This window comes from Suricata suricatta, chromosome 12 (genome assembly GCF_006229205.1).
Source record: "Suricata suricatta isolate VVHF042 chromosome 12, meerkat_22Aug2017_6uvM2_HiC, whole genome shotgun sequence".
In the NCBI taxonomy this organism is placed as follows: Eukaryota; Metazoa; Chordata; class Mammalia; order Carnivora; family Herpestidae; genus Suricata; species Suricata suricatta.
Window position 1 is genome coordinate 84,023,209 of NC_043711.1, and position 17,540 is coordinate 84,040,748.

Here is a 17,540-nt window from a genome sequence, read left to right on the forward strand (position 1 = left end):
ACAGACCCCGACATGGGGCTCGAACTCATGAACTGCGAGATCATGACCTTAGCCAAAGTCGTATGCCTAACTGACTGAGCCACCCAGATGCCCCTATATTAAATTTTTTTTTAATTAATAAACTTTGTCCCTAACATGGGGTTTGAACTGACAGCTCCAAGATGGAGAGTTCTAGCTGAGCCAGCCTGATTGCACAGGGCTTGCACTCACTGACCATGACCTGAGCCAAAGTCAAATACCTAACCAATTGAGCTACCCAGGGACCCCAGAATTTCTTGTCTGAAACAAATTAAAAAAATTTTTTTTGTTGTTTATTTTTGAGAGAGAGGGAGAGACAGAGTGTGAGTGGGGGAGGGGCAAAGAGAGACAGAATCCGAAGTAAGCTCCAGGCTCCGAGCTGTCAGCACAGAGTCCAATGCAGAGCTTGAACCCACAAACCATGAGATCATGACTTAACCAACTGAGCCACCCAGATGCCTCTGTCTGAAACAGTTTTTACTCTGATGGCTGCCAAATGATGATTTCTAACTTTAATAATTTCTTCTATGTTTTATTGGTTTGTATTCTATTATAAGGAGGAGCTTTCCCCTCTTTCTTTATTTGTATCTACATGGACTTATGGATCCTTACTTCGTTCTATGGGTTATAATCTGTGTCTATCATTATTTATTTTAATACCCACATTGTATCAGATTTGACCAGTGGGAGCCTTTCAAAGTGGTTCCTGTATCTCCTTCAGTCTGTGAGCACTTTTTAAAAATGATTTTATTTACTTATTTTTTTTAAGATTTTATTTTTAACTAATCTCTACACCCTCATGGGGCTCAAACTCAGGACCCTGAGATCAAGAGTTGCATTCCCCCCCAATTGAGCCAGGCAGGCAACCCCTGTCTATGCATTTTTATAATCATTTTTACCCCCACTTGTCACCGTACACAGGGTCATTCACTATGGTATGGAATAGGGAACTTTTTTATTTTTTAATACTTAAGGATAAGTCTTTTATTTTTTATCTTTTTTTAGTGTTTTTTTTATTTATTTTTGAGAGGCAGGGGGAGCAGGGGAGGATCAGAGAGAGAAGGAGACACATAATCTGAAGCAGGCTCCAGGCTCTGAGCTAGCTGTCAGCACAGAGACTGAAGTGGGGCTCAAACCCATGAACTATGAGATCATGACCTGAGCCAAAGCCAGACACTCAACTGACTGAGCCACCCAGGCGCCCCAGTCTTTTTTTTTTTTTTTTTTTTATGTTTGTTTATTTTTGAGAAAGGGAGACGGAGCGTGAGTCAGGGGGGCAGGAGAGGGGAACTAGACAGAGGAAGACAGAGACACAAAATCTGAAGCAGGCTCCAGGCTCTGAGCTGTCAGCACAGAGCATGATGCAAGGCTCAGACCCACAAGCTGAGCCAAAGTCAGACACTTAACCGACTGAGCCACCCAGGCACCCCTGGATGAGGCAACTTTCTGTTTTCACTCAGTATATCTTGAAATTATCTATATCAGTAAATAGAGAGGTGCCTCATTCTTTTAAATAGCTGATTAGAATTACATAATGCCAACTTTCCATAATTTATTTAACTGTTTTTCTACTCAAGGACAGTTTGTTTTTTTATTTGATGCATTTGACTGGCCTTGCTGTGAATATTTAAATCTGTTCATGTTTCCCTTTGATTGCCTTTTGTTGCTTCAGAGCTGATTCCTTCACAGATCTGAAAAAATGTTTTACCCATTATAGTATTTGAAGTATATGTCAAAAAATTATTGAGCTAATTGGATCACATGGTGTCATTGCTGGTAAGAATACCAACTGTATTACGGAGTGGTGCTACGGAGAAATGGCCCTTACCCTCTGGCTGGAGAAGTAATAAATGACAGGTGATAGGAGCAGATTTGAAGTGCCAGAGATGGGGTGCATCAGATAGTCGTTTGTGCCAGTAGTTGATGGCATTTGGTCCCTGAGAACCAGGGCCATCTGGACACCTTCCCCCACGTGGAGTGAGCTGAGTTCAGATAGAAGTGAACACTCGGCCAAGCCTGGGAGGAATGGCAGGGAGAGGGCAAAGCCTGAGTGGTGGTATGAACTATGAGGGCATGAAGCAGTTGTTGGGGCCAGTAGTTGGCTGGGCAGCTACTAAGGCCTCACTGTGGATTATTAATAGGAGGTGAATTTGGAAAGCAAGATGGTACTTAGATTGACATGGACTTGGAATGCTGGACTGAATATGGTCAACAGGACTAAATCATAATCTTCTAACTGTGAGGATTGAGGAACTGGAAATGGGTGTTTAAAGAAGGGTTTAGTAGGATATTATTTCTAAGCCATGTTTCAGAAAACATAGTTTAAAAAGTTTTTTTTCTCATAAGATTAATGTATGCTTATCATAAAGGGGAATAAAGCATTACTCAAGTACATAGAAAATGAGAGGTCTTCTGGTCCTATTCTAGATTTTCTGTTGCTGTTTAACAATGTTACCACATACATAGTGGCTTAAAACAACACATTTATTTTCTCATAATTTCTGTGGATGAGGAGTCCACACAGAGCTTACCTGGGTCCTCTGTGAGACTGCAGTCGGGGTGGACCAGGGCCTCATTCTCACCTGAAAACTACTGGAGAAAGATTTGCTTCCAGGCTCACATGGTTATTGGCAGCATTCAGGGCCACCGTTCTTGCTGACACTCCCAGTTATGTGTCACTTGTCTTCTCCATAGAGGAGCTCACAACACAGCAGCTTGTTTCATCAGGGCTTCAGAGGAGAATACCTGCTAGTAAAGTAGATGTTAAATAATTTCATATGATAATCACAAAAGTGACTTTGCTTATTCTGTTAGAGGCAAGTTACGGGTTCTGCCCACACTCATGGGGAGGGGATTATGCTTGGGTGTGAATACCAGGAGGTGGGGATTATTAGGAGAAATCTTCTAATTTGTTTCCCTTATTTTCCTCCCCAAAGTAAAGAAAACGATCCTTAGAGTTATCATCCTTAAAAACAAATTCAAATTCTGTGGACCATTTTTCTCTACATAGTAATGTATAGAAGTAACTTTGGGGGGTTGCCTGGGTGACTCAGTCGGTTAAGCATCCAACTTTGGCTCAGGTCATGATCTCATGGTTCGTGGGTTTGAGCCCTGCGTCGGGCTCTGTGCTGACAGCTCAGAGCCTTGAGCCTGCCTCGGATTCTGTGTCTCCCTCTCTCTCTGCCCCTCCCCCACTCATGCTCTGTTTCTCTGTCTCAATAATAATAAATAAAGACATAAAAAAAATAAAGAATGCTTATCTTGAAAACTGTAAATTTACCCCTAGTAGCTACGTTGGGATCCTCTCTCTCTCCCTCTCTCTTTTCTGCCCCTTCCCCACTAGTGCGTTCTTCCTCTCTCAAAATAAACTTAAAAAAAAAAAAAAAAACGGCAGGTAACACACAGTTCATAATTTTGGTGGACTAACCTGGTACTTTCCAGCACCATGTCATGTGATTATTTAAAAACAAACAACAACAGAAATCTTTGGCCGCATTAATAAAAGTAAGATGTTCTGAAAGTTAGGGGTAACAATCTTACTTAGTGGCCAAGTTAGGAATTTTGTGGCTGATTTGGATTTCACGTTTTTAGAAGGATGCAGAAAAATGGAGTACTTAACAGAGTGATATTTCCCCAGCCAGCGTTGGTTGAAGGAATGTTTCACTTTGGTTGATAATTACAATTGCTGTCTCTAGCCACTTCCATGAATGACATAAGCCTACTTACCAAGATGTTTTTAATGTTTGAAATGAACTGCTTTGTGCCAAGCACATATATATATATATATATGAAATAGCCTTCTCTCAACTCTTTGAAATAGGTAGTATATATTCTTTTATAGATGAGAAACCAAATCAGAAATAGTTTGGAAAAATATGTACACCTTATTTATACAGCTAATGAAAGAGCTGGGATTTAAAGTTGGGCTGATTCCATGATGCCATATTGCCGCTAGCATGAGCGTTCAGTGAGGGCTGAGAATGGTGGGAACTTCTGTCCTTCTACTTATGAGCAGGTTAATTCCTGAAGGGCTGTTCATAAGCCTCATTTGTTTATAAGTCCAAAATTATACTCTGGAATAGTAAGAACCAATATTTATTGAGCACTTAGTATATGCCAGAGACTTTTCTGGGATCTTTGCCCCTAATTCATTTAAGTCTCACATCTTTGTGAAGGAGTTACTCTCTTATCTCTCCACCCTGCACTTGACGAAGCAGAGTCAGGAGGAGTAAGTAGAGGAGTCAGGATTTGAACCAGGCTGTCCAGCTGCAGAGCCCACACTTTTAGCCACTGTCCTGTCTTTTCCTTATGCAAATGACCGTTGATGTGTACATAAAGATCCAATGCGTTTGAATTGAGAGAATGGTAATTCTTCTTGAAATTGGTTTGGAGTTCTCATTGTTTTCAACTCTTAATTTTCTTTTTAATTCAAAGATGTTTGTGTTTTGGCATTCTTCTTTTCCATTATAAGTCAGTTTATCACAATAACCTGGGTTTACAAGCATAAGACAAAGGATGCATGAGTTTACTGTAGCTGAGCTTGACTGTTGTAGTTCTCAGGTGGCAGGTGGTGTTGATGTTCTCTGATGTTGGACCTTCTTCTCTTATTTATATGATGATAAGTCGGACTGTCTGCAGTGATTTTTGAGACTCTCAAAATGGAAAAGGAATTATTAAGCTGAACCATATGAAATAGCCAATATTTAACCTTCTTAATCTATAAAAATGGCAAATTCATATGGTTCAACTTAATAGGCTCAAGAGGAAGGAATTCCACTCCTCTTGAGAAACCACTTGTAATTTAAGAAATAATTTTAGGACGTATTGGAGGTTTGAGGTGGTGGTTGTTTAGAATGACTGTGTGCGAGCCTTGGGTGGGGCAGAGGGAGAGAGGAGAATGAATCTTAAGCAGACTCCATGCTTAGTGTGGAGACCAACATGGGGCTCGATCTCATGACCCTGAGATCATGACCTGAGCTGAAATCAAGAGTCAGACGCCTAACTGACTGAGCTACCCAGGTGCCCCTGGAGGTTGGTTTTGAATTTCTCCACTGATATGCTTTTCCAGTACCACCATTTGTCTAAGTATGTATTCTATTTTGTTTCATATTACGTTTCTTAACTGTGTCTTACTGATTTGAACCTCTTTCTCTTATCTCTTGTCATAGAGAGAAAGTGATTTTAAGGCATTCTGCTTTAGGGTGTGTGTGTGTGTATTTTTCTTTTTACTTGTTTAAATTGCCCATGTAATGGCATCCATCAGATCATCAAACGTAACAGTTTTGTAATCATACCCTAGTGCTGATTTTGAAATATTGAGTATAATTGAGGTTGAGTTTAAGAATTTTATTTCTTCTGATTGTGGACTGGTATTTGAAAATGTAATCCTAATATTTACCAAAGGTTCAGTATGCTATCTGCATACAGTTCTAATGGGAATTGTATCACTTCATTTAGGAAATATTCGTTTCATCCAAGAAAGATCTATTTAGGATATTCTTGGGTGATCTAATCAGGAGAGTAGGAAAATTTGAATTTAAGGGGATGCTCTCATTGGGGTGATGGCATTATGAAAGGAGTCTTTAATAAACTGTTTCTAACACCTTTGAATTCCTTGTGACAGCTTTATTTTTTTGTCATTGATACATGACGGATTGTTGCCTTCTGTTTGTTTTTTAGGGCAGAGAGCGCATTTCAAACTTTTTTTTTTTGTCTCTTTAAATTTGATCATTGAGTCTTCCTGAGTTCTCCTCATGCCTTCCAGCTACACTCATATGGTTATCTTTTTTTTTTCTTCTTACTGAATCTTTTTGTTCAAACAAAGTACATGGTAGCAAAATATGAAAAACTTTTGTAACAATTACACTCTCTTTGCACAAAATCATTGTGAGATCTGTTTGGTTTCATAAAGAGATCCCACCAGAGTATTCCCCAGTTTTGTCCACACACACAAATATTAGGATCATAGCACGTTTGAATCTGGTCTTATGCAAGAGTATTAAGTGTGGGGTTGGGTTCATGATTTTTTAATTTTTTATTAAAAAAATTTTTTTTTCTGTTTTTTATTTATTTTTGAGAGACAGCGTGAGCAGGGGAGGGTCAAAGAGAGAGGGAGACAGAATCTTAAATAGGCTCCAGGCTCTGAGCTAGCTGTCAGCATGGAGCCTGACGCAGGGCTCGAATCCACAAACCGTGAGATCATGACCTGAGCCGAAGTCGGACGCTCAACTGGCTGAGCCACCCTGGCGCCCCATGATTTTTTTATTTTTAAGGATTTTTCCTGTTCTTTCCCCACAGTCTGCAACCTTGAGAACTTGTGTGGCTGTCTAATAAGCAAACAAAACCATGTTGATCTTTTCATTCAGAAGATGAATCCTGGTTGAGTCTCTGTTATTTACCCCGAAGTTGTATTCTTTCTCTCCAAACAGTAATTTGGGGAGGTGATGGCTGCCTGAGGTCTCCGGCTCCGTATGCTTTCTGCTCTTTCACTTTCTGTTGCTGTGTGTTGATGCATGTGTTGTTGTAAGTAGGATAAGCATGAAGATCTTTGTTTTTGTTTCTGTTCTGTTTTTCAGTAACAAACACTTTTAAGAAAACCGATGATTTTGTGACATGTAAAGCCCCAGCTGTTGACCTAGATCACAAGTTCAGGTGCAAGGTTGTGGATTGTTTAAAATTTTTCCGCAAGGCCAAACTGTTGCACTATCACATGAAGTATTTCCACGGGATGGAGAAGTCACCAGAACCAGAGGAGAACCCAGGAAAGAGGCAGGTCCAAACGAGGGGCTCTTCAGCTTCAGACAAGGCCAGCCAGGAGAGCCTGACCAGGAAGCGAGTCTCTGCTAGTTCCCCAAGTAAGTACTTTAGTTCTGTGTTGTATCTATATTATAGAGTGCTCTCTCTTGCTCAGGTCACACTGCTTGCATTTCTGACACAGAAGAAGGCGTTAAGTTGGTCAGGGCCAATTAAATCTTAAAAGATGAAAACTGACAAGTGATCCTCAGGAGTTGCCTCGTGAGGGTGTGGCCCTCCTGGAGGAATGGAAACTACAATGATGGGGATGCCTGGAGCGCTCGGTTATTAAGCGTCTGACTTGGACTCAGGTCATGATCTCACAGTTCGTGAGTTCAAGTCCCACGTTGGGTGAGCTTGTGCCCTCCTCTCTCTCTTGGTCCCTCTGGGGTTCTCTTTCTCCCTCTGCCCCTTGCTCACTTGCACACACTTTCTCTCTCTCAAAAACAAAACAAAAACTATAATGGTGGTAGTAAGGGTTACCACAGAATCTTATGTTCATGTCTTAGTACAAAGAACCTTTTTGGTGACCTTTTCTTTTTCTTTTTATTTATTTATTATTTTTGAGAGACAGAAACAGTGTGAGCAGGGGAGGGTCAGAGAGAGAGGGAGATACAGAATCTGAAGCAGTCTCCAGGCTCTGAACTAGCTGTCCGCCCAGAGCCGGACATGGGGGCTCAAACCCACAAACTGTGAGATCATGCATGACCTGAGCTGAAGCCGGACGCTTAACCGACGGAGCCACCCAGGCGCCCCTCTTTTTATTTCTTTTTCTTTTTTTTAAGATTTATTTATTTATTTAAGTAGTCTCTACCTAGTATGGGTTTTGAACTCACAACCCTGAGATCAAGAGTCATATGCTCCACCGACTGTGCCAGCCAATTGTCCCTGGAGACTTTCCCCCTAAAACTTAGAGATTGAAAAGTTACAAACTTCTGGGGGAATCAGAAGCCTTTTTAAATATTAAAAAAGACATTTTAATGTCTATTTTTGAGAGAGAGACAGACAGAGACAGTAAGTGGGGGTGGGGGAGACAGAGAGGGAGACACAGAATCCGAAGCAGGCCCGAGGCTCTGAGCTGTCAGCACAGCCTGATGTGGGGCTTGAGCTCACTAACTGCAAGATCGTGACCTGAGCTGAAGTTGGATGCTTAACCAACTAAGCCACCAAGGCCCCTCAACCTTTTTTTTTTTTTTTTTTTAAGTAATCTCTGTGCCCGACATGGGGCTCGAACTCATGACCCCAAGATCAGTAGTCACATGCTCTACTGATTGAGCCACAGGCCTGCAGAAGCCTTTTTAATGAATTTCCGGTAAATTCTACAAGCCCTCCAGCTTCTTTTAACCTGAAATTGTAACATTGTTATATATTTCTGGCCGTATTATAATGGAGAAACTCTCTCCATTGTAATACGTAGGTATTAAATGATACATGGAACTCCTAGGACATTGTGACAGTATTCCCAAGAAAGTATGAAATCAGGTTTCAAGACAGTGGGGCAAAGCTGTGTCAACTAAGGTGATCTCTGACCCTGTGAGAGATCAGTCCTCAGCCGTGTTGTGAAGATATAGTGGGTCAGGAACAAGGTGGAATCTCTTAGTCATATATGATGCATTATTTATTAGAAGTATAATATGAGCCACCTGTAACTTTTTCTGATAGCCACATTTTATTATTTTTATTTTTAATTTTTTAAAAAGGTTTAGTTTTAAGAGGGAGGGAGAGAGAGTGAGAGAGAGAATGTGTGCAAGCATGGAGCAGAGAGACAGGGGGCAGAAGATCTGAAATGGGCTCCACATTGACAGCAGCAAGTTCATGAACTGTGAGATCATGACCTGAGCTGAATCAGATACTCAACCGACTGAGCCACCCAGGTGCCCCAATAACCACATTTCAAAATGTCAAAGGAAACAGGTGAAATTGTTCTTAATAATGCATTTTATAAATCCACTATATCCAAAATACTATCATTTCAGCATTTAATCAGTATAAAATGTCTTTTTTTAAAAAGACATTTTTATTTATTTTGAGGTGGGGAGGGGCAGAGAGAAAGGATGAGAGAGTGCCAAGCAGACCCTGCAATCTCACTGCAGAGCCCACTGTGGGGCTCGATCTCACAAACCATGAGATTATGAACTGGGCCCAAATCAATAGTTAGAGGCTTAATTGACTGAGGCACCCCAGTATAAAAATTTCTAATGAGCTCTTTATATTCTTTTTCTTATACTGACCCTTTAAAATTTAGTGTGAATTTTATGTGTACTGAACATTTCAGTTCAGACTAGCCACACTTAAGGTGCTCAGTAGCTGCATATGACTAGTCACCTCTGGATTGGGGCATGCAGCTGTAGTACCCTCAGTTGTAGCAGTCTACCTGTGCACTTGGTGAGCCTAAGCATTGAACTAACAGGAGCTGCCTGAGGAAGGTCCGCTGGCCAATAGTCACCAGGGGGGAGACTCCCCATGAGGGGTGCAGGGCACGGCAGCACTCACCACCTTAGTGACTTCACCGGAGTGCTGCTCGTGTACCCACCAGTGGGTAGATGTCTTTCAGAGCAGGCTGGTATGAACCAAATTGCAGTAGACTGATGCTCAAGGCCATGTGCCAGTTATTTATATGAAACGAAGCCCACAGCTTTTAAAACTCCTTTCCTGAGTCCTGTTCAGACCTGTGTGGGAGGAGAAAGTTTGCTTATTGATCATTGGATCAGAGCACCGGAGTTAGAAATGCCTTGGACTAAAATAGATTGACTTGTTCATTCAGTACCTCTTTATTGAATGCCTATTAAGTGCCAGGCTCTGTTCTGGGCATTTCAGAAGAGACCTGAGTCCTGTTTTGCTTGGGATCTTTTGCTTGAGATCTTGGTTGTGGATATTCCTGGGACAAGGAAGACAAGACTGGCTCACTTCTCAGATTGCAGTGTTCTTTTGCCTGGGCATTGCTTGTTTCATTTAGGGCCAAACATCGATTCCTTATGGATGTTAATGACTATTCCTGGCCAGTCCTACTGGCTTTGGTGGCCACTCTGTATCTTTTAGGTGAGTATATCTCTCTGTTATTGAATACATGGTTAATTATGGGGGCAAGCTTATTTCCTAAGACTTAAGAGACCTGTCACTGAAATCTTACTTCCCCTTCCCCAAAATGCCACCTAGCCTAGGTCTCATGTGGAGCAGTGGCTAGCTAACTCAGTTGCCTGGGAGTCACACTTGGTGACTTGTTAAAATACAGATTTATTGGATCCTTCTTTCCAGACACACTCTAAGTTTAGAATCTGTAACTTTTTTTCACTATCCATCCCCAAGTATGAAAGTGACATGATTGCTGTATAAATCAGTGCAACAGAATACTAAGGGAAAAGGTCTCCTTCCCCTTGACATTCCCACCCCCTTTGCAGATGTAACTATTTTATTTAACAAACTCTTTTCAGATATTTTCTGTGCCTATCCAAGCACATGTCTACAGAAAATATATTTTACACAATACCACATGCCACTTGTTTTTTTCTTTAAAGATATCTTGGCCATCATTTCATATCAGTGTTGATATGTGGTTCTACTAATTAAAAAAACTTTTTTTTAACACATTATTTTTGAGAGAGAGAGAAAGACAGAGTGTGAGCAGGAGAGGGTCAGAGAGAGAGGGAGACACAGAGTCAGAAGCAGGTGCCAGGCTCCGAGCTGTCAGCACAGAGCCTGATGTGAGGCTCGATCTCATGAACTGTGAGATCATGACCTGAGCTGAAGTTGGCCACTTAATCGACTGAGCCACCCAGGGACCCCTGTGGTTCTACTAATTTTGACAGTTGTCATTATTTCATTTTATGGGTGTACTGTACTTTAAACATTCTTCCTATAAAAAGTTTATAGTTTGCCATTTGTTTTTCACTCTGTCAAGGACCTAAGTAAAGTAAACCTCCCAAAGATTAATATACCCTTGCATACAAATAAACCCATGGGATAAATTCCTGGAGGTGGTTGGCTTTGGCAAAGGGTATGTGCATTTTTAAACTTCTGATGGATGATGCCAAATCACCTTTTGCAAACTTTGTCTCAGTTTGTAATCTTTCTCCAACTAGTTATATGTGTCAATTTTTATATTCTTATCAATATCAAATTTTAAATTGTGAGTCTGATAGGTAAACATATTTCAGTGATTTTAGTATTTAATTTTAAAATTCTGATATATTTAAAATACACAGTTCATAATGTATGCCCATTTTTAAATTGGATTTTTTTTGAGTTTTGAGTTTTAGAAGTTCTTTACATATTTTGGATGCTAACCCTTTATCAGATACGTCATTTGCTAATTAATACCTTCTCCCATTCAGTAGGTTACTTTTTAGTTTTGTTGATTGTTTCCTTTGCTGTACAGAAGCCTTTTATTTTGATGTAGTCCTTATAGTTTTGTTTTCTTTTATTTACCTTGCCTGAGGAGACGTATCTAGAAAAATGTTGCTATGGTGATGTCAGAGAAATTACTTCCTGTTTATTCTTCTAGGATTTTTATGGTTTCAAATCTCACATTTAGGTCTTTAATCCATTTTGAAGGTTTTGGGTTTTTTTTGAGAGAGAGTACGCGCATAAGGGATAGGCCTGGGGGAGGGAGAGAGAGAGAGAGAGGGAGAGAGGGAGAGAGGGAGAGAAAGAGAAAGAGAAACCCAAGCAGGCTTCATGCTCAGCTTGTAGCATGATATAGGGTTCGAATTCATGACCTATGAGATCATGACCTTAGCTGAAATCAGCAATTGGACACTTAACAAACTGAGTCACTCAGGCGCACTTGAGTTTTTTTTTTTTTAATGTATAGTGAAAGAAAGTGGTCCATTTTCATTCTTTTGTATGTTGCTGTCTAGTTTTCCCAGCACCAATTGTTAAAGAGCCTTTTTCCCATTGCATATTCTTGCCTTCTTTGTTGAAGAAGATTAGTTGACCATATAAATGTGGGTGTATTTCTGGGTTTTCTGTTCTGTTCCACTAAACTATGTGTCTGTTCAAACTTTTTTCAGTATTATTGTATCTGTTATGATGATCTTTTTTTTTAAACTTCTTTTTATGTTTTTTATTTATTTTTGGGAGACAGAGAAACAGTACAAGCAAGGGGGGGTGGTCAGAGAGGGAGACACAATCTGAGGCAGGCTCCAGGCTCTGAGCTAGCTGTCAGCACAGAGCCTGATGGGGGGCTCGAACTCACGAACTGTGAGATCATGACCTAAGCCAAAGCTGGACACTTTACCGACTAATCCACCATGGCCCCCCTGTTATAGTGATCTTTGATCAGTGATTTTGACTCACTGAAAACTCAGATGATGGTTAGCATTTTTTTTTTTTTACCAATAATTAAAATAATTATTTTTAATGTTCATTTATTTTTGAAAGAGAGAGCATAAGTGAGGGAGGGGCAGTGGGGGGACAGAGGGTCGGAGCAGACTCTGTGCTGACAGCAGAGACAAACTGTGAGCTCATAACCTGAGCCTAAGTTGGAGGCTCTAATACAGTTTTTTTTTTTTTTAATGTTTATTTCTTGGGGCACCTGGGTGGCTCAGTTGGTTAAGCATCTGACTTCGGCTCAGGTCATGATCTTGTGGTTCACGAGTTCGAGCCCTGTATCAGGCTCTGAGCTAATAGCTCAGAGCCTGGAGCCTGTTTCAGATTTTGTGTCTCCCTCTCTCTCTGCCCCTTCCCCGCTCATGCTGTTTCTCTCTCTCTCAAAAATAAATATTAAAATTAAAAAAAATGTTTATTTCTTTATTTTGAGAGAGAGAGAGAAAGCAGGGGAGGGGCAGAGAGAAAGGAGAGAGAGAGAATCCCAAGCTGGCTCTGGGCTGCCAGCGCAGAGCCCAATATGGAGCTTGAACTCATGAACTCTGACATTAAGAGTAGGACACTTAACAGACTGAGCCACCGAGGTGCCCCCAAAAAAGTATTTTTAAATTTAGGTGTGTAAAATTTTTTTGAAGGTCCAATGCTATTGTATACTTAATAGACTACAGTATAGTGTAAACATAACTTTTATATGGACTGGGAAACCAAAAAATTCATTCAACTCACTTTATTGTGACCTTTGTTTTTTTGTGGTAATCTGGAACCAAGCCTGTAGTATCTCCGAGATAGATCTGTAAATGTGTGAATAGAGTAAATATATTGTCGTATCTGATCCAGTGGAATGCCACACAGCAGTGAGTGAGTGGACCACAGCTCTCCCACCAACGTAGGTGCATCTCACAAATACAGTGTTGAGCTAGTGCAAACTCATAACCTATATGATATAGTTTTATATAAAGTTCAAAACCAGATAAAAATGAGTCTCTGGTGTTTGGGGGTAGGACAGTGGTTACCCTTGTGGGGGAAGAGGTGGATGAATGATTGGTGGGGGCAGAAGGAAGACTTTAGGTTGCTTATATCAAGCATACATTTGTTATGTTATGTGTGTAGTTTTCTATATTTGTTTTAGGTCTCAATAAAGAGCCTACTTAAAACAAACACTTTGAAAATATTAAAGATACCCTAAGAATGTAAGAAAATAAGCTACAAGGAGATGCCAAGATAAAAGATCAGGCTTTTCACTTGAAACAATGGTAATTGAGGAGCCTTTAATTTTTTGTTTACTTGCATCTGCTTTATTCCCAAATGGATCCCTTTTTTCTCTGTCCCACAGGACTAATCCAGGTTTTCCTCTCTTGCCTTGATTGTTGTAATTTCTCAACCAGTTTTCTTCTTTCCATCCTTTATCTGCTATGATTTATCTATCATTTTGCTGTAAGAGATCTTGGAGAATACAAACCTGATCATATCACTCACCAGCTAAGAAATATTTAAGGATGGAATGGTGGCTTTTGTAGAACGTAATGTTGGTGCTGGGCATGTGAGTTGTGATTCCTAGCCAGTTCTTGTAACCGTTGTTGGACTTTTTATAGGTTTTTCAACTTCTCTGTCTTTCTGCATAAACTTGATGAGTTCTTGAGATGAGTCTGTGAGCTAATGTATTTAATGAGCCTGTTGTAAGGTCCCATATGTGAGAAGTACATTTCCTTTTTCCCCTGCACTATGATTTTGTCTCACCTGCCATGTATGACTGAACTTAGTGCATTGGTATGAGCTTTTCAGTTGGATTGTAACTGCTGTTGGAGAGTAATGAATGTTGTTGCTGCCATATCCTGTTGGCTCTGCTCAGAGCTGTGGATACAGCCAGCACTCAGTGATTGGTGATTGTGCATATTGAGGTGTTGGGACCCAGTAGAAATGGATCCGGTGATGGAGTGACATCTGGACAGGCAGAACTAGGGAGCAACTGGAAGTGGATTCAGCCTATTGCAATGACACAGAGCGTGTAGAACCAAGTTATTCCAAAGGCTGAGGTTTGACAGACAGAAGGCTCTAAGGCGACTGACCACTTATGTTTGCTTGACCACCATGGCATGTGTCTTCTGGGCTAGGGCATAGTTCTCCTTATCCCTGGTCATGGTAATTGTCTGAGTAAGGACCTTGCCCAGTATAACGCACCTGAGTTCAGGTTGGATATCCTGGCCATGTGTGGATTGCTTGTCTGGTTTGGGGATTCCTGATGAACTGTACTTGAGGGTCATGATTGTGTGTTGAGTAATATGTGCAGGCTCAGAGTCAGCCCACCCGAATCTTCTGCTTTTGTGTACTGCCTTTGGATCTCATACCAATGCACCAACCTGGGATTTGATTCTTTCTCTTAATCAAAGGATCCCTTTCACTGTGATTTGGAAATTTGGTGAACTTGGGAATTTTTGCCTATCAGTTTTCTTTTTAATACCATGATCTACTTAGGTGCCTGGGTGGCTCAGTATGTTAAACGTCTGATTCTTGATCTCAGGGTCATGCATTCAAGCCTTGCATTGGGCTCTGTGCTGGGCATGAATACTACTTAAAAAAACAAACAGGGGTGCCTGGATGGCTCAGTCCAGCTTGATTTCATGTTTCGTGGGATTGAGCCCCATGTACTGTCAGTGCAGAGCCTGTTTGGGATTCTCTCTGTCCCTCTCTCCCTATCCCTCTCCCACTTGTGTGCGTGCTCGCGCACGCGCTCTCTCTCAAAATAAATAAACATTTAGAAAACAAAAAACCCCACAAGACTGGCAGGGTGGACAGTATAAATGGTTTAGGGAGTACCTAGCTGGCACCACTGAAAAAGAGTGCAACTCTTGATCTTAGGATTGTGAGTCTGAGCCCTATGTTGGGTGTAGAGGCTACTAATTAGAAAATAAGTAAGATAATAAAACAATAAAAAATAATAAAATAAAAGCTTTAGGGTGAACAGATTGGTGTTTTAAATCCCTATGCTTTAATCTGTTACTCCCCTGCTGGTCCTTTGTAAAACTGATAAGTTTGGTGGCCTCATGGGCCTCATGGGCCACTCACCCACTGTCTGGGGCATAGCCTGGTCATATACCCTCTTAGATGGAAGAGCAGTTTTGTGCAGCCAGGAAGGAACACACTTCTGTCCTCATGTAAGGTGGACACAGACCTCCTGGATGATTTCACAACTGCCCTGTGCCTGATTGCTGAGATGACCAGCGGTTACCAGGGTGAAGGAGACCAGCTGGCTTACCGTGGCCGCTAGTCCTGCCTATGCCACTAATCGGCAGGAGCCTCAGTTATCATCAGTGGTGACCTGAGGTCAGCAGACATGTCCATCCTTCATCATGGCGCTGGCTGTCAATGAGAACAAACATACGAGGGTATTTAGAAGATTCCGTAGACCCCAGGCCTCCAGAAGGCACCCCCCCCCATTCCAGGCATCTCCCTTGACATTTCTCCCATCAGAATCTCCTTCTGTTTCCTCATGGTTTTGCAGGTTACTTGACTAATCCAATAACTAAATTTCTCAAGATTTGAAAGATTAAAACCAGCTTAATAGTTCTCCTATTCTCAGTATATCTAGGTTTTGCTCAGACTTCTAAGAAAGCCCTTATCTTTAGGGGGGGAATTTCAGACAGGAGGTGGGTTCAGATGGGGAGATGTTTCAAGGTGAGACTCTTAACACCAGGCAGCCTGTGTTCTAGTTCACAGGCATTGTGAATTTGACATTATGCCTAAGTGGAAAACATAGAATATTATAGAACTTGCACTGTTTGGTGACAATTACTGTAAAGAAGTACACTCTTTATGCTGAGTGCTCTGATTATGACAGATGAGACCTTGAGATCTAGTGGAGTTCTCACATCACATGGAGATTCCTGGTACTTCTGTTCCGTGAGGACCAGAAAATGCTCTGCAGAGATTATTTTTCAATTGTCTCAATTTCCCTGCTGGATTGGTTGAACAGAAGAAACCATTCTGGTCTGAGTCTGTACCGGATCTTAGTAGCAGTCCTGCTACTGTTAACTTGTGATCTGAGCTCTTTACAGATGTGATTTTCTCATTTCTAAAGTGATGATGTAGGATCAGGTATGAATGAGGCAAGGCCCTTTCATTTGAAGAGAAAGGCATATTATCAGATACAGTAAAAAGAGCTAAGTTTTGTATTAGGAACATATAAAGTGCTGTGGAAACAAAGATTCAAATTTTGCCTGTAGAGCAGGAGCTTGGATATCAAGAGGACAAGGTGACATTTGGGTTCAACCTTAAAGTGTAAGGGTTGAGGGGTTGGACCAAGGCCAGGGAATAGGAAAGGTAGTCCCATTCTGGGACCGAGTAGAGCAGAGGTTTACAGGCCTCGAGGAGAATAAATTGCTATGATCGTTTGTCCCTAAGATGACTCTTTGGACTCTGGCCTTCAGATGTTTCCCCTTCCCTTAGTCAGGCCTTTTATCACATAAGTGAATTTGGAAGGTCAGTTTAGATTTGCATTTGTAAATGAAGTTTCTCAGAATAAATCCATTTAATAAATTCTCTTCCAGTGGCAAGTCCAGGCTTCTTCCTTGGTATCTGGATTTGTTTCTACATAGATGAGTTCAGTTGTGAGATAGCTGTTTGTACCAGAAAGAATACTCTAGAATCAAAGGGACCTCACTTGTGCTTATTACTTGTTGTTACATCCATTTGGTTCATATTCTCACTGTGAATAGCCCTTGGCAGTAGGCCTACATGAATCGTGGGGCACTGGTGTGGGCCCTTCTTTGTCGCCATCTATATCTTGTCACCCTAGACTTGCCTTCTTACAGAGACATGTGCTCTCTTTCTCCTGAAAGGGAAAAGAGCTCCGTGAGCTTATTTAGATTATTGTGTCTAAAAGGGAGAACCAAGGTGGCCTGCTTCAACAAGGCAGAGGTTTATTTCCCTCGCGGGTCTACCTCCAAGCTTCGCCCGGTGGCTTTGTTGTGGATCTATGAAGTTGTCCGAGGCCTGCTCATTGTTGCGTTATACCTAGGTGTTGCTTTCTTCTGCCTGGTCCAGAATTGCTTACCACCTTGCTTGTCTTTCAGCTGCTGGGAAGGGAAGGGTGGGGCATGTCTGTTTCTTTCAGGGACACAGCCCAGAAGTGGTATACCTTACTTCTGTTCATAGCCCGTGGGCTGGAACACCTGTATCTGGCCCCACCTTGCTGAGGGAAGCTGGAAAATGTACTCTTAGGAAAGAAATGATGAAATGGGTATTAAAGAATGCAAGGCAGAAGAATGCAAGGCTTAAGAGGGGGGTTTTTGGAGGGCCCTTTGGGGCTGGTGTTTGGGTAGGATCCAGTGGTGGGGGCTGATGGGAGATGAGGCTGGGAAGGAGACATGGTGAAATGGTAGTGTTAAGCCACAAGTACCACCTCCTCT

General features: G+C 41.4%; 1 protein-coding gene across 1 annotated transcript in view; it reads left to right on the forward strand.

Annotated features, from left to right (window-relative positions):
• The window catches only part of PHF20 (PHD finger protein 20), a 113,888-nt gene that overhangs the window by 63,205 nt on the left and 33,143 nt on the right, over positions 1–17,540 (forward strand). The window contains exon 11 of the mRNA XM_029917944.1: positions 6,594–6,872. Coding sequence (XP_029773804.1) covers positions 6,594–6,872 — 279 coding nt within the window. The remainder of the gene's footprint in view (positions 1–6,593; positions 6,873–17,540) is intronic.